This window comes from Pristiophorus japonicus, chromosome 12 (genome assembly GCF_044704955.1).
Source record: "Pristiophorus japonicus isolate sPriJap1 chromosome 12, sPriJap1.hap1, whole genome shotgun sequence".
Classification (NCBI taxonomy): Eukaryota; Metazoa; Chordata; class Chondrichthyes; family Pristiophoridae; genus Pristiophorus; species Pristiophorus japonicus.
In genome coordinates this window covers 25,472,137-25,493,773 of record NC_091988.1, presented here as the reverse complement: position 1 = coordinate 25,493,773, position 21,637 = coordinate 25,472,137, and the positions used below count along the sequence as shown (strand labels likewise).

General features: G+C 43.1%; 1 protein-coding gene across 1 annotated transcript in view; it reads left to right on the top strand.

Moving 5' to 3' along the window:
• The window catches only part of LOC139276752 (receptor-type tyrosine-protein phosphatase gamma-like), an 824,375-nt gene extending 807,954 nt beyond the window's left edge, over window positions 1-16,421 (top strand). Inside the window, exons 26-28 of the mRNA XM_070894762.1 lie at window positions 7,714-7,856; window positions 14,631-14,766; window positions 15,219-16,421. Coding sequence (XP_070750863.1) covers window positions 7,714-7,856; window positions 14,631-14,766; window positions 15,219-15,365 — 426 coding nt within the window. The 3' untranslated portion in view covers window positions 15,366-16,421. The remainder of the gene's footprint in view (window positions 1-7,713; window positions 7,857-14,630; window positions 14,767-15,218) is intronic.
• The last annotated feature ends 5,216 nt before the right edge of the window (window positions 16,422-21,637 follow it).

Sequence of the window (21,637 nt, the reverse complement as noted above, 5' to 3'; positions counted from 1 at the left end):
ATAATAGTTTTAAAAATGTTACTGAGCAGGTCCTGGATTAATTACTTGAAGTACGCTTCTCAAATTAAAAAGCTAAATGTGTAACCAATGAAGATGAGCCAACTAAATCTATTATTGTTTAGGTGCTTAAAAAAAAATGTCTTCAATTTGTTTTTAAAATTGACCTCTGATCTGCAGGAAGCTCTGGCATTTTAGTGCTTTTTAAGTTCTGTTTTTTTTTAAAAAAGGAAAATATGATCATTTTTTCTTAGTATTTTAAGCAATTTAGCTTTTGGATATTCATGTGTTCTTTCGTAGATGATCAGAGGAGATTCACATAAGTTACAGGGGTCCCTAACCTAAGCCCATTGTTATCCTAGTCTTGTGTTTACAATACAATGACCGAAATCAATGTTAAATAAGACCATAAGAAACAGGAGCAGGAGTAAGCTATTTGGCCCTTAAGCCAGCTGTGCAATTCAATAAGATCATGGCTGATCTTCGAGCTCAACTCCACCTTCCTACAATATCCACTATGTTGGGGGTGGCTACAGTTTGTACTTGATTACAAGACATATAAAACATGATTTTGAGGCTGGTGGTAACCTAATTTTGCACTCTCATCACACTTCAGTATTTCCTTGTCTTTGAGTATTGGCAGTAAAGACCTTCCACTGATGGTTGCCAAACTGGCGAGTAAGAGAGTGGTATTACCAGTCTGCTGCCTGATCTCTTTTTTGGGTTGAATGCTGTTAACAGCAGAAATTAGGCCAGATGGAAGCTGGCTTTTTACCCAGTATCGCTGAGATACTCTGCTCTCTGTGGTTTCAGCAGCTGTGATCACTATAGAGTTCTGTCCTCAGCACAGTATAACTGGTGGACGTTATTATCTTTGTTAGTACAATGAAATATTCATCTTCAAAAATGTCATACTTGCTGAGTGGGCAATTCTTGGGGATCTCCCGATATCAACATGAAAATAACCACTGAGGTTAACCAACATTAGCAAAAATTGGACTCGGGATGCAAGCGAGTTAATCTGAGGTTAAACGTACCATGGAGAAAATCACTGCTTACAACAAACTATATTTTACATTTTTATGATTAATTTATATGATTTAGATCTAACTGTCTGGGAATGGGAATTTTGACTTTCAGATATCACCACTGATCTTGTATCAGCAGGTACTAATCAAATTGTCAGTGTTATATTTAAAGAGAAAAAAAATCCTGGTCGATCACTGGTGGAGTTGCACACAGAGGGAGCAAAATTGCTCCTTTTTTAGCGGCCCTAACGGGATGGAGGAGTCTTTTCTCCTGGCCGCGGCGGGGGGGGGGGGGGGGGGGGGGGTGGCGGCGGGGGTGCGCTACCGGCTCCTGGTATGTGGTGGGGGCATGGAATGGTGTCTAAGCGAAAAGAGAGACAAATGTTTGCAGGTTGCACTTAGGGTGGAGTTCTATGGAAAATGTAGTGCTCAATGGCCCTCTTCCCATGCTTTCTGCAATCACTTGTATTTCCCCCCACTCATTCCTGTTGTGTCCCCTTCCTTTCACTTTCCCACTCTGTAACTCCCACACTCCATCATTAGTCCTATCTCTCCCCCTTTGAATTACCTGCCCAACCCTTATATTCTCCCTCACTCCTTGGCTCTTGCTCCCAAGGATGGATGGTGAACGGCCAAAGGCTACCTCACCCCACTTCCCTCCTTCCTTCCTTCCCTTCCACCATTTCCCTCAAATAGGCTTTGTTTGCTTTCAAAATTGAACCCTGAGCTCAACTCGGACAGGTTACAGAAAATTAAACTCTTTGCACCTCTTGTTAATAGCAACCACAGTATGATTAAGGTCAACACAATTTAGGATTAAAAACGGGTGAGGACTAACATCCAGGTGTGAGGATGAGCCAGAACAAGTTGACTGGTGAAAGTAGAGACAAAGGAAACACCTTCAAATATATACTGAGAAAAATATAGGACAAATACCTATTGAAGATGAAGAAAAAGAAGCTTTATAAAGCCTGTAGCGAGAAGGGATAAGCACCGGAAGGATTACAGGAAATTTCAGAAACATGCCAAAAGAGTGCTCATGGTAGCAAGGAGGGAACTAAAAATAAGTAAAACTGTAGTTGTAAACATAACAGCAAGAAATTCTTCCAGTACCATAACAGCAAGAGAACAGTCATGGAAAAGGGAAAAGCCTAAAGGATGCCAATAAGGGTGAAATGGAGGATGGTCAGAGAAAAGTTAGTATACTGAATGAGTACTTAAAGTATTCACCAGAAATATAATTACATGTCCTATTGTGACAAAAATCATTAATGCAGATTTAAGTACATCAACAAGATGGAGGTACTAGGGAGCCTTGTGAACAGATGATATCTATTCCAGGTTATTAAGAGAAACTAGGGATAACATTTGTAAAGTTCCAATGATCTTAAGTGATTGAGTGAATGTTGGGGAGCTGTCTTTAAATTAGAAACAAGAAAGGAAACCAATCTCATCAGACCTGCCAGTCGAAGGTAACGGAATTGATCATCAAGAATAAATTTCAGGAGCATATTTACAAAACAATAAACTAATTAATTATAGTCAGGCTGCTTTAGTAGGGGAACATGTTTCCTGATGAGCCTCTTTGACTTTTGTGAGGAACAGTAAACAATGGAAAACCCCATGACGTGTTGTAGTTATGAAAGCAATGGGTATTCAAGGTAAAGGTTGAACACGGATAAAAAAACTGGCTAAGGGAAGAAAACAACGGTTACTTATTAAGGAGTGATGCCAGGATGGGAAGGTTCTACTGAGTGGAATGCCCTAGGCTTCAGTGCTGAGGCCCCTTCTGTTCCTAATCTAAATTAATGACTTAGACACAGAGATCCAATGCAAACTAATCAAGTTTGCAGATGTTGCTATATTTTTTGGTGGGGGGGGGGGGCGCTTAGAGGTGAGGCAAGGTATAGATGGATGAAGTAACCAAGGATCTACAAAAGGAGTTGAATAAATAGTGGAATTAGGCAAATCCATAGCAGATAAAATTCCATAGAGGTAGGCACAAGGTACTGCACATTGTCAGGAAAAATGGATGTCAGCAGTATATTTTGGTTAGTGCAGCGAAGCAGAATGGGAACTGAGTGTGACAGTTGATTTAGCACTTAGCATGTCAAATCAGTGTGCAGCAGCAATGAACAAAGAAATTAGAATGCTTTATTATATTGCTAGGTCATTTGAGTATAAGTCGGAAGAGGCCATGTTAAAACCGTACAGTGCTCTTGTCAAATTACACCCTGAATACAGGGTACAGTTTTGGTCACCGGGATATATGGGAAACATGCAAGCCATGGAGACAGTGTAGAGAGGAGCCATGAGGCTGATGCATAATATCAAACGATTGAGTTACCATGCAAAGACTACAGAAAGTGAAGCTTTTTAGCTTTAAAGACTGAGAGGGTCCAGGCGTGCCAAGAGACTATGGGGCCGAAATTGCCACTTTCTATAAGGCCCATGACTGCCTGAAAGCAGTGGCCACGGGTCAATGTGGAATGGCCGCCTAGTCTCTGCAGAGGGGCCGCATTTTTTAAATTGCCCTTCCTCCGGTTTGGAGCGATGTAGGGGACCACTTCGCCTCTTTTCCCGTCGCGGTGTGCACGCGTTAACCCCTTCCCGAAATTGTACCGTGGAAAATGACCCCTTTCCCGGAATTGCCCCGCAGGATCGGCTCCGCCGTCGGTCGGTGCCCCCGACAGTTTTTGCTGTCGGTACTTTTTGTGTGGCTTGGCAGCACAGCTGCCCTTAAAGGGGAGGTGACACTGCCGGCGATGCCATGTTATTTTTTTTTTGTCAGATGACTATCAGGTCGGGCTGACAATCGTGGCCTCCTTGGTGACCCGGTGTTTGCCACTAAAGTGGCTGCATTTTAACATATGGACAGGGATTTTGTGACGTGGCCAGTGCGATGACATCATCAGCGTGGCGCTGATGATTGACAGTGTCGGCTACTCCGCCCCCCCCCGCCCCACTTCCGCCCCGCTCCAAAAAAAAAAGCACAAAGTGCTGAATTTCTCCGATTTGGCCGCCCCACTTCAAGAGCGATAGGTGTGACTCGTTTCAGGCGCTGGGCAATTTCAGCCCCGATGACTAGAGATTAAAACTGGCGAAAGTAAAGTTTAGTAACAAAAACAGAAAATGCTGGAAATACTGAGCAGGTCAGACAGCATCTGTGGAGAGGACAGACAACTTAACATTTCAAGTATGGGCCCTTGATCGATGACCACAACAAATGTAATTTATATTCTCCTGTATAAAATCGGAAAATATCCCAAGACGCTTCACTGGAGCATAATCAAAGAAAAAAATGACACTGAGACAAAGAAGCAGACATTAAGTGGGGAGACAAAAAGCTTGATCAAAGAGCTAAGGTTTTAAGGAGGGTCTTAAAGGAGGAGAGAGGTAAAGAGATGGAGACATTTAGGGAGGGATTTCAGGAGCTTGGGGCCTAGACGGCTGAAGGCACGGCTGCCAGCAGTAGGATGAAAGGAATGGCGGATGCATAAGAAGCCAGAGTTGGAGGAACAAAGAGTTCTTGGAAGGTTGTTGGGCTGGTGGAGGTTACAGAGATAGGATGGGGAAAAGCCATGGAGCGATTTGAACACAAGGATGAGAATTTTAAATTTGAGGCATTGGTGGATCATGTGGTTGTAACCAAAGGTTGAACGAATGTAGGTCAGCGAGCACAGACTTGGGGGTAATTTTCCGGCGGGTGGGGGGGTCATCAGGCTCGATTGGTGGTGGGTCGGGTGGCAAAGTGTTTTGTCTTTTACAGCAGTTCGGGACCCCGCTGCCACGGGCCTTTACCATAGGTCAGGTCTGTCAGCGCTGAGCAGACCTGACACGCAGTGGCGGGGGAGGCAATTGAAATCATTAGTGGTTTGTTTACAGCAACTTAACAATGCTTTTTTCCCAGTGTTTTGATTTTGACAGGTCTCCCACCTCCTATACCTCATCAGTGATGATGGAGATTACTTGCCATTGTTTCAGCTGTTGAGTTGACAACTTCAAATATCAAGTCAAAGCTCCCAGCTGATTGAAAAATCTTCCCTGAGACACTAGCTTCTCTAAACTACAGTTACGCTACAGATTCAGAATGCTGCAAGTCTTTACACAAGTCTCCATCCAGTCTGACCTCATTACCTCTCCCACCATTTCTACTTCACCTGCCATCTATTCCATCAGCATCGGTGCCCTTTATCCTCTCTCACCTTGGTCCTCAGCATGATCAGCCCTAACACCAGCAGCACCAGGCACACCAACAGCACCACACAGCAACACCGACTTTCTCCGCAATCAACTGATGTTGCACAGGACACAGACATCAGACCCGAACACATTGTTGCTGGAACGGCAGGGATGGCCGCACCATGGCCAGATTGACTTCACTTGACACTGTACACCCTGACTGCCACATGATGCACCAGGTTTGCACCACCCCACACCAGCACCATAAAGCATCCCTACAATGCCCAAGCCATTCCTTTCACACTCATCACCATTGTGGGAGGGTTACCATTAGTTCTCACCATTCACGGTGACTCACTAAGCCACTTCCAAAGATGCAAACAAATCTGTCCAAGAGTGCAAAGTTTTGAAATTAAAGGTTTCAATGTGAATAGAAACTTTACATGAACATTGGCTAAAACACACAAGTGCCTACCTTTGTGTCTTGTTAGTTGCTATGATTGGACAAGGATGAGGGTGAGTGTGTGAGGGGTGGCTCGTGAGATGGAAAAGTGATAATGTAGATAAAGAGGGATGGGTGGAGGTGCAAGATAAGTTGGTGTGAATAAGGATGCGCAGGAGTAAGGTAGGGAAGGCAGAGTGATGGGGATGTGATGAGTGGCACAGCAGGATGAGGTCGAGTGTGGCTTTGCAGCAACATTTCATGATCTACTGAGATCATTGAAAGGTTTGCACCACTGCAGCCAGGTCCTCCTGATGACATCCCTGCTTGTACCTCCTGTGCAATGTGCAGGCTGTGTTGGTCTCCTGGTGAGGTCTCTTCCGGCCATTAGAAGGGAAGAGAACCTCCCTGCATGTTGTAACTCCCTCCATAAACATATGGAGGGAGTCATGGGAGAACCTGGGTGCAGCCCTGCACCTCTGTGCTGTGCTTGTCGGTGTTTGCAACACCTCAATGCTGTCGAACACTGACAGCAGAAAGGTTCAAATAAATTTGCGTATGGTCCCTTTAAGGAAACCGGCTAATGACGCGTCATCAAATGACATCATCAGACCCGCTTCCTTCAGTTATAGAAACATAGAAAATAGGAGCAGTAGTAGGCCATTCGGCCCTTGGCAAGGAAACGTGCTGGCCAGGCTTAACAAGCCCAATCTCGGAGAAATCATTTTACACAGTAGACTGGAGCCAGCAGTGGGGCCGGACCTGCCACCAACATCACTCACCACAGACCTGCCAAGGTTGGTAAAATCCAGCTCTTAGTGTGGGTTAGAATACAAGCAGCAGAGTTTAGGATGAACTCAAGTTTATGGAGGGTGGGAGATAGAAGGCCAGCTATGAGAGCATAGGAATAATTGAATCTGCAAGCAACAAAAGCATGGATAAGGGTTTCAACAGCAGATGGACTGAGACAGAAACAAGAAAGGGCAATGAAGGTAGAAGTAGACTTTGTGATAGAGAGAATATGGGGTCAGGGTCAAATAGAAGGTCAAGATTGCGAAGAGTCTGGTTCAGCCTGAGACTGTGGCTGGAGTGGATATGGAATTGTTGGCGAGAGAACAGTTTCTTCAGGAGGCTGTCTTGCAAATGTCTAATTGGAAGAAATTATGGATCATCCAGGACTGGATGTCAGACAAGCAGTCTGACAAGACAGAACCAATGGAGGCATCAACAGAGGTGGTGGTGATGTGGAACTGGGTGTGGCCAGCGTACATGTGGAACCTGGCGTCGTGTCGTCAAATGATGTCGCCGAGGGGCAGCATGTAGATGAGAAATACAGGGCTAAGTAGCTCTGACAGGTCCATGTCTGAAAAGTTAACTTGTCTGCTCTCTCCACAGATGCTGCCAGTACTGCCGAGTATTTCCAGCATTTTCTGTTTTGGTTTCAGATTTCCAGTATTTTGCTTTTTGTTCAAAGTAAAGTTAGGAAAGATGTCAGGAAAAAGTAGCCAAAGCTTGGAATAGTCTCTGGGTCATATTGGATACCCCAAAAAATACTTTGAGCTTTTTATTTGAATATATTCTGAAGCACAGATATTGGGCACCACCACAGACATATATCCAGATAGAAAACAAACGGGCATCTCTGTGACAGAGGACTACACATAACCGCATGTGTTTGTAGAAATGCTGCATTCACTAATGCATAGCAAACCATTCTTGTTTGGGTAGAAGAATTGTGCATCATTTTCAGCACAATGGCCTCACACATCTCACGCATCATGTGTTTGTAAACAACGGTTGCAAAAGTGGCTGCCAAATACTTGGAAGAAAATTGTGCTACTCAATATACTTCTTAATAATGGAATCCCTTGGTGTTCTGTAAAAAGACTGGGAATTCTGCAACAAAGTCTGGATGAAAAATAAGCTGTGAATAACCCTTTGGGACTATGGGAAATAAATTATTTTGTCATGCAATGTTATTAATATTTGTATGGAGATCAATGGAATGGAAAACACAGGAGAATAGTTTGCGAATAATCTAAATCCATAACTATTTTCCTTCAGGATGATTATGTACTGGAAGTGCGTCACTTTCAGTGTCCAAAATGGCCTAATCCAGATGCTCCTCTCAGCAGCACCTTTGAACTTATTAATGTATTAAAAGAAGAGGCCTCGACCAGAGATGGACCAACCATCGTTCACGATGAGTATGCACTTAATTCTACCCATTTCACTTTATATGATCCCTACACACATGCACACACACATCCCATGATTCATTATTCTCCAGCTGGGAGGAGAAGCAGATAGGTTGCTCCAATGTTTCTTTAGCTGGCCACGAATGTAATATTTGTGCTGTCTTGATATAATACATTTCCACTTTTAGTCCAAAAGAAATTCTAGCAGATTATTAATGATCATGATATGTCCTTACTATACTGTATGAATGCACACGAGGCCCATATTTGAGAGAAGGTCACTCTGTGACCAGTTACCTTTATTACCAAGACCTCAAGTGATGAAGGTGGGTGGAGCTTCCCCTTTTATACCTGAAAGTCTAGGTTAGGAATGTCTCCCACAAGTTCACCCCTTGTGGTCAATGTTCTCAAGGTGTACAACTTAGGTCAGCTTATACATGGGTTACAATGATAGTTGAATACATGACAGATCATTAGTTTGATACACTCACCGCTTCATTTTGCAGGGAATGTGAGACATTTATATTGTCGTTTGCAACCTGGATTCAATAGGATATAGGTACTACTTCAGTCTGCAAGTAACAATACAAATGGGACATAGAGGTGTGAAAGAGTGATAAAGCTGATCTATGCTCCCATTTTAACTCACTCCTAGGATAAAAGGAAACATTTTTACTTAATACCCTATATCGCACAGAATTCTTGAACTGCAGTTTACCGGACAACTGCATTTCCTAATACTAGTACTAGTTACAACTTACTGCCTACCAATAATGTACATTATTGTTTGTTTCCAATCATCAGCTAAATAGTATCCATGAAAGGTGGTAAAATCGTTCCTAGTTGGAATGAAAATATGTGAGATGACCAAAAATGAGATGAAGAGTATTTCCAAAGATTGTTCTTAATCATTGAAAGGGAGTGCTGTCTTTGTCCATCACTGAAATATGTGTTGAATCTTCCCAGTACTTGATTTTGGCCCTGAAACTTCACGAGGGTGCTCCTGATCTCCCAGTGGGGAATCAGTTGAAACGCCAGAGAAACAGCTGAAAATGGCTGTTAATACCCAAAGTTATGATGAGAGACTGGGAGAATCTCCACAGAATTTCCAGGCATATATGGTTGCAACCAGAATTAGGTTTTACTTTTTTCCTTTCATATTCTGTATAGAAGAAACCATTATGCATTCTTTGACTTTGGCTTAGTTGGTAGCCCTCAGACAGCTGTGGGCAAGATCCCACACTAGGGGCTCAATTTTCCCCAGTGATTTGCGCTGTTTTTTTTGGCGCGCGCCACTTTTTTTTGGCCTAAATTTAAAAATCCAAGTTTCCCCAAAGATTGTGCGATTTTTTTTTTAGGTTAGTTTTTTTTGCGTCATAGGGAGTGTAACCTGATGTCTGCGCCAATTTTTCACAATTATGCAAGTTTGGCCAACTTACATTTCTCCTAGGACGGCGTATATGACCACTCCTTAAAAGAAAAACTTCTGGGCACTAAAGAAGAACCAGCATACATCAAAAAATGAGTGCAGAAAGATTCCATTGTTTATAGGTGCAGTTTTGGAGGGAGTCAAGAACACATAAATAGGCATAATCAAGCTTAAATTTTTCCAACTGAAAACGCAGAAAATGGAAGTTTCATGCAGTTCTTTAAGTTTGGATTGTTTTTCAAAGTGCCACGCCACCACTGAACACGTCCAAATCGGGCTTGAGGGTCAAAGCGTCAGCCGGCAGAATCGGTCCATTACCTGGACACGGGCTCGGGGCTCGGCTTGAAAAGAAGCACGGGAGAGGTGGGTGGGGGAGGCGTGGGTGTGGAAGCTGAACTGAAGAGACGAGAAGCCTTACATTATACCACTGTGCATCAAAAAAGTCCGGAGTGGGTGGGGGGGGGGGGGGGTGGGGGGGTGGGGTGGAAGCCAAACTGAAGGCATGAAAAGCCTTACACTATTCAGCAAGCAGCATCAAATGAAGGTTGGGGGGTGGGGGGTGGTGGTGTGGAAGCTAAACTAAAGGGATGAAAACCCTTACACTATGCCACTATGCAGCAAGCAGCATCAAATTAAACCCATTGCGCATGCTCAGACCTGGGTATGGTCCATACTAGAGCGACAACAAAGAAGCTTGTCCTGCCTGCCATTTTGAGCTTCTTGCAAAGGTACAATTTAATTATGAGGGCAATATTGACAATGCCATACCTTGTGCAAGCCTTCTGCATGATGGTGCTGCGGAGGAGACAATTGATTAGACATCTTCGCATGAGGAACCTCAGAACACGTAGGATGATGGGCAGGAGGCCTTACCCACGTCGAGTATATCGGGACAGGTGTTCATACCTGCAACTGAGTGATGCAGACTGTGTGAGAAGGCTACATTTCTGCAAAGAAACTGTAACTGAGATCTGTGAGTTAGTAAAAGCAGACCTGCAACCTAGAAGCATCAGGTGGACTGCTTTGTCAGTTGAAGTGAAGGTTATAGTTGCACTTTCATTCTATGCATCTGGATCGTTCCAGGCCACAACTGGGGATGGGTACGCCATTTCTCGACATGCAACACCTATCTGCATTCAGCAGGTGACTGCTGCACTATATGCCTGGAGGAATGACTACATAAAGTTCCCCATGACCGCCCAGGCAATGGGTGACAGGACTGTGGGCTTCTCCAGGATTACTGGCTTCCCAAAGGTACAAGGCTGCATTGATTGTAGCCACATCGCCTTGCGAGCACCTTTGGAGGATTCCGAGATGTACAGGAACAGAAAAGGCTTCCACTCAGTTAATGCGAAACTCGTGTGTGACGACATGCATCGCATCATATCAGTGGGAGCACCCATGATGCATTCATCCTACGCGAGAGCACTATATCTGCCATGTTTCAACAGCAGCCAGACGGGCAGAGCTGGTTACTGGGAGACAAACAGTACGGACACACGACCTGGCTCATGACGGAAGTTGACCGGGAATACAATATAGAAACATAGAAAATAGGTACAGCAGTAGAGCAGTAGGCCATTCGGCCCTTCGAGCCTGCACTACTATTCAATAAGATCATGGCTGATCATTCACCTCTGTACCCCTTTCCTGCTTTCTCTCCATACCCCTTGATCCCTTTAGCCGTAAGAGCCATATCTAACTCCCTCTTGAATATATCTAACAAACTCGCATCAACAACTCTCTGCGGCAGTGAATTCCACAGGTTAACAACTCTCTGAATGAAGAAGTTTCTCTTCATCTCAGTCCTAAATGGCTTACCCCTTATCCTTAGACTGTGTCCCCTGGTTCTGGACTTCCCCAACATCGGGAACATTTTTCTTGCATCTAACCTGTCCAGTCCCTTCAGAATTTTATATGTTTCTATGAGATCCCCTCTCAATAATACTACAACAACAACAACAGTAGCAAAGAAAGGCTGCACCCATCTCTCCTCCACCTTATTCTATGACCGCCCGCTGTGCTTGGTCTTGTTGACTCCATCCCTGCCCACAGGCGGTGGCACAGCATTTCTGGGGTTGGTACCAAGCTTATTCTTTCCAACATCTCGGGTAAGGCGCACTTCTTGATGGGGAGTAGGAGTGGGCAGCCAGTAATGTGGAGTGCCCGACTTGGGTCTCTTCAGAGGCTGGTGTAGGGATTGGAGTGGGAGTGGCAGTTGATTCTGTCAACTTGCGGGGTCTGGGCGTGTTCCTTTGTTGCAGCAGTTAACTCCGATACACCCTCCCTCATGTGCCCTGACAGTGTGTCAACTACCTGCAACATTCCCTCCCTCATGTTCGCCGACAGTGTCTCAGCAACCTGCGACATTCCCTCCCTCGACATTGTATCAGCTGCCTGAGACAGTACCTCACTCATGTTCCCGGACAGTGTTCCCATTTCTCGTGAAAGCGTTGTTACTTCACCCAGGAGTGACCGCGTAAGGTCAATGCTCTCTGCACTCATTGCCATCATCTGAACCACCTCTGTTAGATCCTGCACCTCAGGAGAGCACTGTCCTTCCCCTCCTCACCCTGGGTGTGGCTCGCTGCATCCCATTGGGACCCGCAGCCTCGGACGGTGGAGCCCTGGGTGTGCCTCGCTGCACCCCACTGGGACCCGCAGCCTTGGACGATGGGGCCCTGGGTGTGCCTCGCTGCACCCCACTGGAATTCCCAGGCTCGGACAGTGGGAAATCATGGAATGTCCCAGCAACACTCGTACCACTCAGGAAAGGGGCTGGCACCTCAATGGGCGGCACCTTCAACTCCTCCAAAGTGAGTATAACAGTGGGGGCTTCATCCATCACCTCCCCCTCCCCCTCATGCTCTTGGTCTGGAAGGTGAGATTGGAAGATGTTCTCCTCTTCCTCGTCTGAATCTTCTTCTGCATCGTCAGGGTTGGCCTCAAGTTCTGCAAAATATGACAGAACAGACAAATGGTTAGCTGCAGAGGAGGGGGCAGGGTGGGTGGCATGAGTAGGTTCACACAGCACAGGCCAGGCAGCAGGCTGATTTGAAGGACCACGATGAATGGTAGCACATTGCATCAACCGAAGCGTAGCTGACGGAGACATCCCCATGAACCGAAGCATGGCTAGCCCACGCAGTACTTAACATTTAGCAAAGCCAGACTGTGGAATTTGCAGGACTTACCCTTTCCCTAGAATGTGAGCCCAGCTTGTGCAGTGGTGGTTACTTTTCCCAGGCAGGACCCATCAAAGCAGCGACCCTCTCATCCAAGGGTGTCAGTGGGTGTAGATCTGTTCGGGTTCTTTCCTGTTTGTTGTGTGCCACCTTCCTCTGCAAAGATGAAAATGAAACTTTTTAGAGAGGGTGTCTTTCTGCTGGGTGGAACATATATAGCTGGTCACATTTACAATTGCAATTCTATTGAATAAATGAAAATGTTACTTACACTACTTGACCAAGGTCCTGCCACTTCTTTTTGCACTGGCCTACAGACCTCGGGGTGGTCACCATTGCCCAGTAATCTTCTGCAAGTTGGTTCCAGTGTTTCTTCATTTCCTTTGGTGAAACTTTTATGTGACCTTTGCTGGTGTCCTGCTCGTGCCATCTGGCCTCAATTACAGTAACTAGTGCCTCCACTTCATCCTGTAAGAAATTCTTGGTCCTTGAGCCGTGTTGCATATGGTATTGCAGTTCTGATCTTTCCAATGAGAATTAAAGTTCTCTCACACAACTGGCTCTTTAAAAATGGCCGAATGCAGCCCAGGAGCTGAACTGGGCTTGCCCGCCCATAGCAATCACGTTAAAAACGTCCTTTTTTTTTTATGCATGCGCAGAAGGAGAGGACATGGTTTTTTCAGCACAGGTATTAGGCTCCACCCCCCCCAAAGCTACAGGACAGGCTGCGCGACACCAATTTAAAAAAATAGAACGGGAAACTTGCTACTTATTTTTTTTTTGAGTAGTTGGGGCCAAAATAAACGGCTATAATTCTGGCAACACGCCAAAAAATGTCATTGGGAAAAATTGAGCCGTAGGACTTTAGCACTCAAAATGGACTGACACTGAGGAAATACTGTATTGTCATATGCTCTCTATTGAATGGTCAGATGCAGCAGTGAGTCCTCTGGGTGTCCTCGTCAACATTCCTCCTTCACCAACTGATAGTTTAATTGGTCATCTCTTTGCTGTGAGTGAGAAAGAATGGCTGCCATGTTTGTGTACAGTCACTCCAAAAGTACTTCACTGAGTTAAGTGATTTGAGATGTTTCAATGGTGTAAAGCACTGTATCTGTTTTTTTCTTTTTAAAAGAAAACTTCCCCTCTCAATCTCTCCAGCATCTGCCATTAATGACTCCCACTCTCATAAACTACTCAGTCAGCAAGATAGATGGTCTGGGTCATGAACCTCTCCTAGCATGACAGTTATGCATGGCTAGCTAGCGGGATCGAGACTGATGGGCTAAATTACTTTTTTCTCATTCTGATCTTGTAGCCACTGTCATTGGTGTTGACTGACAGAGATATACTTGTACGACTGTTTCTCCCCTCTTTTGCTGGAGATGGAGCACTGTGCGCACACCAGTCTGTTTAGTTTTCTATATAAGAATTAATAAACATTGCAAATATTTTGAGGTAACTAAGTGTAAGCTCATTACAATGAGACATATTACTTTGCAGCCTACATTCTGATTAGGATTTACAGTTAGTTTGAAAATATTTAATATAATCAGTTCAAATGTCAAGTGAAACATCTTGCTTTCACTGTTCCTTTGGAATTCCATAGAAATAGTTAAAACGAAGACATCTGGAACAATGAAATAAATGGCCATGTCTCATTCATTTCCTGCACACGCTGTTCAGTAGAGTTTGAAAAATGAAGAACATGGTGTTTACCTGGAGCACATTGTCATTATAATGAATGTCTGTGTTGCCCCACTGCTCCATAGCAAGTGCCATTAGTTATCCAGTGACATATGCTGCCTTCATTTAATTCTGTCTGAATCTCCACTTGTAAAGGGAAGATGCATTGGCAACTGATGTCAAAGAAGTTGCCATTGGATTAAAAAAAACATGAATGAACTTTGACTGTAAAATTAACAACTTCTGAGTTTAATTAGTTTCTGGGTTATAAAAGGTTATTATCATTTCACTAGTACAAGTTCAAATCTTTTATATCTATTGCTGTTAAAGAATTAGGCAGTCATTAAGGGTGATCCAGGGCATCCAAAGTATGACATTTTAACAAATATTTGAGTAATACTGCAAAAAAGAAACTGCTACCAGTCATCTGAAGAGAACCCGCTTACCTTAAGCAAAGACTTAAGCTCATTCTGTATTGTGCAGGTTTGGAGGTGTCTCTGCTGGGCTGTTCTGTGGCCTTACCACCCTGTCACAGCAGTTGGAGTGTGAATCTGCTGTGGATGTCTACCAGGTCGCAAAGATGATAAACCTTATGAGGCCAGGAGTTTTCACAGACATTGTAAGTACTTGACTATGAAAAATAAAAAGGTCTTAACATTTTACATTGATATCCATAACCTCCAATTATTCCTTGGAAGCTGCACTATCTACGTCTTATATTCAGATACATGCAATAACGATGCACAGAACTTACATACAGCATTAAAAAAGGCACGATCTGGTGTTACGGTGGCCTTCTGACATATCACATTATATTTGAGAGCCTTCTAATGAGTATGTGGTACAGATGTATATCTGGCATCATTCTGTTTCATTGATTTTATCTTTTGATAAGCTGTAAATTGCATCAACATTGTGTGATGACTGCCCCTGTTTTAAATTTGCACAGTATTGCAGTGGTTATAGCCTTGAAACTGACACACAATTATAATTGATGTCGAAGTAGCAGTATGCACAAATAATGAACAAAAGTTTTTCCTATTCTAATACTTTTTGTCTGTCTTTGCACAGGAGCAGTATCAGTTCCTATATAAAGCAATGCTCAGCTTAATCAGCACAAAAGAGAATGGAAACGGCCCCTCACCATTTGACAAAAATGGCATCATTATTATCAGCGATGAATCGGACCCAGCAGAAAGCATGGAATCTCTTGTGTAATTTGAAGCTTTTTGCAAATGGCACTTCATTTGAAAAATTTTTAAGACTGAATGAACTTTTGAGGCCTTTTTTGCCAGGTTCCAAGTTTAATGATAACCTGACTGTACTTTTTACAGTGATGAGAGTTTTCGATGTTTGTTTTAACCATTCTGAGTCTTATTGTTATCCTGCTGAGTATTTGCACCTCTTATTTTCACAAGATGAAAACACAATTCATTCTAGTTTGCACTATCTGATCAGTGTTACTGCCTATAAAGACCTAGTACAAAATCTGTAATTTCCCAGAAATCCATGAAAAATTTCTGTCTGCAATCCTCTATAACTTGTGTCTGGAGACAGCTTCAAGGTAATTTTGCAAACAAAACCATTCTACATTTTGGTTGTTGACCAGCTCAGAGAGAATCTTTTTTTGTGCAGATCGTTGCTATTTTTGAATTACTTTTTAAGTAGTACATCATGTGAACCGGGCAAGTTTTTGTAAAATACCAGTATATAACCTCCTACATTCCAGTGATCACAGTATAAACATTCAAAAATCTAACACTAACTACAAAGTAGATTACTGTAGGCCAAATGTATGGGTACAGCTATTAATTTATCATTTTCTTGAAGTTTTAAAGATTTGTACTGCACTAGGCTGTGACTGGGGATCTGTGGAGAAAATGTTGACTTGCATATGGCAGAAAAGGCATAAATATCCTAGTAACGGCAACAGTCATCTTGCTTGCAAGAATGTTTGGCATTAGTAACTGTTTTTGAAGGGTTAATATGAACACTCTGAGTTGGTTTCTTTTGCAGAAGATAAGGACTGATATGACAAAAAACAGATTGACACATGCGTTTGCACAGTGGGTTGTGTAGGTCCAAAATGAGGGTGCATCTGATAACCATATTACACCATTGATAAATAATGTGTGAGCTGCACCAATAATGTAGCATATTTGCCTTGTCAATAATCAGTCTTTTGAAAATATACGATTTGAAACATTTTTTTAAATGACAATGGAGCAGAATTTATTAACTTACCAAAGATATAAAGTAGTTCTCAGCAGAATGTAGGAGTTTTTTTTTCTCAAAAATATGGTTTTAATTGTCTTATTAATTATTTTTAAACTGTCTCTTTAGTCCAGGGTGTATTTTTTTATTTGCAAACTCAATAAGTGACTCAATAAGATGAATGTTAATGTTATCAAGGTGCCAGTTCATATTTGTTTTTATGAAAGAACAATTCTACATACTGAATCAACTGTTCACACAGACGTACATACCTTAATTACAATTTAGAATCGTATGGTTTCTCTTTTTAAAGTGTTGACCATATTTGTACATAAGAATCATGTGTGATATTCGGTTAGTTATCTGCAGATGTGGCTATGTTCTCATAGTGGGAAGAACATAGCAATGCTGGACTGAAAATGCTGTCAGGCTTCTCTCTGACGTGACATCTTTAAAAAAAACTGCTACCTGGAAGTGAAAACAAAAGTTTCAAAATTTTTGTTAAAAAAAGAGGTATTTTCACAAAGTGGGAGACATTTTCTATACAAGTCAAACATTTGATGAGGCAAACATGAATCAGACTTTTAGGGAATTAAAAAGCTTGAGCTGTTTTCAAGAAAAAAAAAGTTTAAAAAAAAAAGAAAAAAAACCTTTTCTCAACAAAGGGGAGATTTTTGAATTTTTTTAAAAACCTCATGTTTCTCCAACATTTGGGGTAGTGGTGTTCAAAAGAATTTTGTTTCAGCATTTTAAACAAAAACAATGATAGTTCAAACATCATGTCTTGAAAATCATAACCTTTATTCATTCTTTAGGGTAGCAGATACAATCAAACTGTAAATATTTTGTTGCTTAAACAGGCATCTTATGGGGACTTTGTATCTACGGTATATAATCACAGAATTTTATATTTTCATATAAAGCTAATTTTTTTCTAGTCTCAACTCCTTCATAGTTTTGTGGTGGCTATGTGGAAAGCTGTATGTGCATTGAGGTAGTACCCATGAATACTGTGTCATCACATTTCAAAGGCATTCAACATATATTACTTCTTGGGGGCAGTGGTTGTCGAAGTTGCAGGTATTTTCAACTATATTGTCGGTGTGTGCAATAGGAATAGATCTAGGCAGTTGCTGAATAAGTTTGTCTCATGACCCATTTGAAAATGTGGTGTTTTGTAACTTGAAAAAATCTGCTTTGTTCTGTTGGAAACTATATTAAATTGTTCTATTATAGTGTTATTTAATATGTAAATTGTATTGCTATACCTGAAATAAAGTATGGGTTTTGATGGACCTGTAGATGACACTGTTATGATTTTGCTGGAGGTCTTTATTTTGATGGTTTAAAGCCTACTTTGTTCGACAATACATTTTAATTCGCTTGAAGTCAGCTGGCATATCCGGGATTGAAATTCCTCCTGTTGGTAACTTTACCCCAAAAGATCAGCGGAAGAAGCAAAATATACTGCAGATGCTGGAATTCTGAATTACAAACACAAAATGCTGGAGATTCTCAGCAGCATCTGCAGACAGAGGAAAGTAGGGTTAACGTTTCAGGTCAATGACCTGTTATCAGACCAGATGTTCTTGAAAATAACTTCTTGTTGGCTGGCGCAGATATGATGGTAAGTATTGCAGGGAATCGAATACGGCCATGGTGATCTCCTGGACTAGTTTTGATCGCCTGGATGGGTCGCAGAGGAATTCTCCCAGATATATTTTTCCCTAACTGGCCTGGGTTTTTATCTGGTTTTTGCCTCTCCCAGGAGATCGCATGGCTCCGGTTGAGATGGAGTGCAGAATGTTTCAGTATAAGGGGTGTCGCAATTGTGTGGGACGGACTGGTTGGGCTGGATGCTCTTTACCTGTCCGTCATTGTTCATCAGTTTATATGTAACCTTCAGGGCTGCTGACCGAGGGCCGTGCGGCTCTTTGTCAGCCGACGCGGACACGATGGGCCGAAATAGCCTCCTTCTGCGCTGTAAATTTCTATGTTTCTATGAACAGTTTATAAGGAGGAAGAGAGCCATAGAAAAGAGAGCGGGGATTTAAAAAAAATCAATGGTCTGCGATTAGGTGGAGGGTAGGAGATGATAAATGACAAAACTCATAATGATGCAAAACAAAAGGAAGCAACAATGAGAGAAACAACAGATGTATCCGAGACCCAGAGGATGGGTAAATTGTTACAGCAGAGTAGCAGAGGGGGAGGGAACCATGGAAAATCTGGCAAAGTGGAGAAGGCTCTAGTGGCTCAGGTGTGTAGCGCAAGGGAAGGTGACAGCAGGGGTGCAGACTATCCTGTTGACCATGCACTGATGGACCATCCCCATCAAGCACCAGCCCACAGCCTCCCCCATTCCCCAAAGTGCTGCTTCACCCATCGTACATTCTGTTCTGCAGCTAAAAAAATATTTTATTTTTTGGTCCTTTTGAGCTATGCAGTTCTTTAAACCCTACAGCGTGAATGCTAGTCTCCCCATCTCACCACTCCACACCACACCTTCCCTTCCTCCCCTTCCCCTCTTCCCCCCACCCACCTGCCCATATGACAGGTATTTCTAACACTGAGGTTGTTACCATTACAGTAATTCGGCTGGCGCCAGAAACAATGGTGGGATTAGCCTACTTTGTGATGAGTGGGTGTGAGTTGTGCTTTGCTATTCTTTCGCATTGATTCTGCCGTGTGGAAACTCTGGACCATGAGTGTTCTAAGGTACACCATTTTTTGCTACAAATGATCAGATCTTTGTCACTTGTGAAAATAAATTTGTCTGTGTCATCCATTATGCATTCTCCAATTATCTTTTTCTCTGTTAACTTCCAACAAGCTGAGAGTTTGCAGGAGGGAATACCACGCTCTGGAAATGCTCTCTAAACCGCTGCCTCTCCACCTCACTTTCCTCCTTTAGACCCGCTGTAAAACCATCTCTTCGATGACAACTTTAGTCACCCCATCTAATACCTCATTTTATGGCTTGGTGTCCATTTTTGTTTGATTATGTCTCTGAGCCACCTAGATATGCTTTTCCACATTAAAGATGCAATATAAATGCAAGTTGTTATGGTGGTTTCCTGTGTAGTAGCTCCAAGACTGGTCCCAGTTCCAGTCCCAATTCTAATACACCAAGTTCATAACGAGGTTAAAATATTTTGTGCCTCCAGCAACTTGCTTATCTTGACATCTTAGCCTAAGAATAATAGGAATGATTTAGTATTGACATCGCTTTTGGCATAAGAGTTGAAATATTAATGACATTTTCAGGTTCGACAAGTTATTCTAATCTTTTTCAATTGTCAGCCCGTGAATGTTTTTCTTTCTGACTGGCTTACTTACAGCTGTCATTTGAAGTACATTTCCACATCAACAGACTTTCTGTGTAAGCTGCAAAGTGCTGAACATAGGAAGGAAAAGTGAGCAACACATGTTCTTCATGAATGGTGTTCAAATAGCTAAGGATGAATTTGAAAGAGACCAAGGAGTCTGAGCAGATTCAACACTGAACATGCATCACCAATACAGAGCAGCAATGAACAGACCGGGGTGGGGAGAAACCAATCAATAAGGGTGGAGCCCAAGGAGGCACCGGCACACGTTATTCTTGTGCAGCCTGAGTGATGTGTCCCAGGGCTCGGTGGAGAAGTGCTCCTGCTCAGCGGGGTGCCCGTTTGGTGACCGCAGCCTTATTTAAATGAGGCCCAAACCCAAATTTGGTTCAGGTCTTGCGCTAACCACACCACCACCTTCGCACCTGTTTTGGCCCAAAGTCGAATTTCTCCCCCTTGGACTTTTTAAGCCTCAAGAGAAGTTGTCTGCGAGGTGATCTTACAGAGATATATAGAAACATAGAAAATAGGTGCAGGAGCAGGCCATTCAGCCCTTTTAGCCTGCACCGCCATTCAATGAGTTCATAGTTGAACATGAAACTTCAGTACCCCCTTCCTGCTTTCTCGCCATAGTCCTTGATCCCCCGAGTAGTAAGGACTTCATCTAACTCCCTTTTGAATATATTTAGTGAATTGGCCCCAACCACTTTCTGTGGCAGAGAATTCCACAGGTTCACCACTCTCTGGGTGAAGAAGTCTCTCCTCATCTCGGTCCTAAATGGATTACCCCTTATCCTTAGACCCATGACCCCTGGTTCTGGACTTCCCCAACATTGGGAACATTCTTCCTGCATCTAACCTGTCTAAACCCGTCAGAATTTTAAACGTTTCTATGAGGTCCCCTCTCATTCTTCTGAACTCCAGTGAATACAAGCCCAGTTGAACCAATCTTTCTTGATAGGTCAGTCCCACCATCCCAGGAATCAGTCTGGTGAATCTTCGCTGCACTCCCTCAATAGCAAGAATGTCCTTCCTCAAGTTAGGAGACCAAAATTGTACACAATACTCCAGGTGTGGCCTCACCAAGGCCCTGTACAACTGTAGCAACACCTCCCTGCCCCTGTACTCAAATCCTCTCGCTATGAAGGCCAACATGCCATTTGCTTTCTTAACCGCCTGCTGTACCTGCATGCCAACCTTCAATGACTGATGTACCATGACACCCAGGTCTCGTTGCACCTTCCCTTTTCCTAATCTGTCACCATTCAGATAATAGTCTGTCTCTCTGTTTTTACCACCAAAGTGGATAACCTCACATTTATCCACATTATACTTCATCTGCCATGCATTTGCCCACTCACCTAACCTATCCAAGTCACTCTGCAGCCTCATAGCATCCTCCTCGCAGCTCACACTGCCACCCAACTTAGTGTCATCCGCAAATTTGGAGATACTACATTTAATCCCCTCGTCTAAATCATTAATGTACAATGTAAACAGCTGGGGCCCCAGCACAGAACCTTGCGGTACCCCACTAGTCACTGCCTGCCATTCTGAAAAGTACCCATTTACTCCTACTCTTTGCTTCCTGTCTGACAACCAGTTCTCAATCCACGTCAGCACACTACCCCCAATCCCATGTGCTTTAACTTTGCACATTAATCTCTTGTGTGGGACCTTGTCGAAAGCCTTCTGAAAGTCCAAATATACCACATCAACTGGTTCTCCTTTGTCCACTTTACTGGAAACATCCTCAAAAAATTCCAGAAGATTTGTCAAGCATGATTTCCCCTTCACAAATCCATGCTGACTTGGACCTATCATGTCACCATTTTCCAAATGCGCTGCTATGACATCCTTAATAATTGATTCCATCATTTTACCCACTACTGAGGTCAGGCTGACCGGTCAATAATTCCCTGTTTTCTCTCTCCCTCCTTTTTTAAA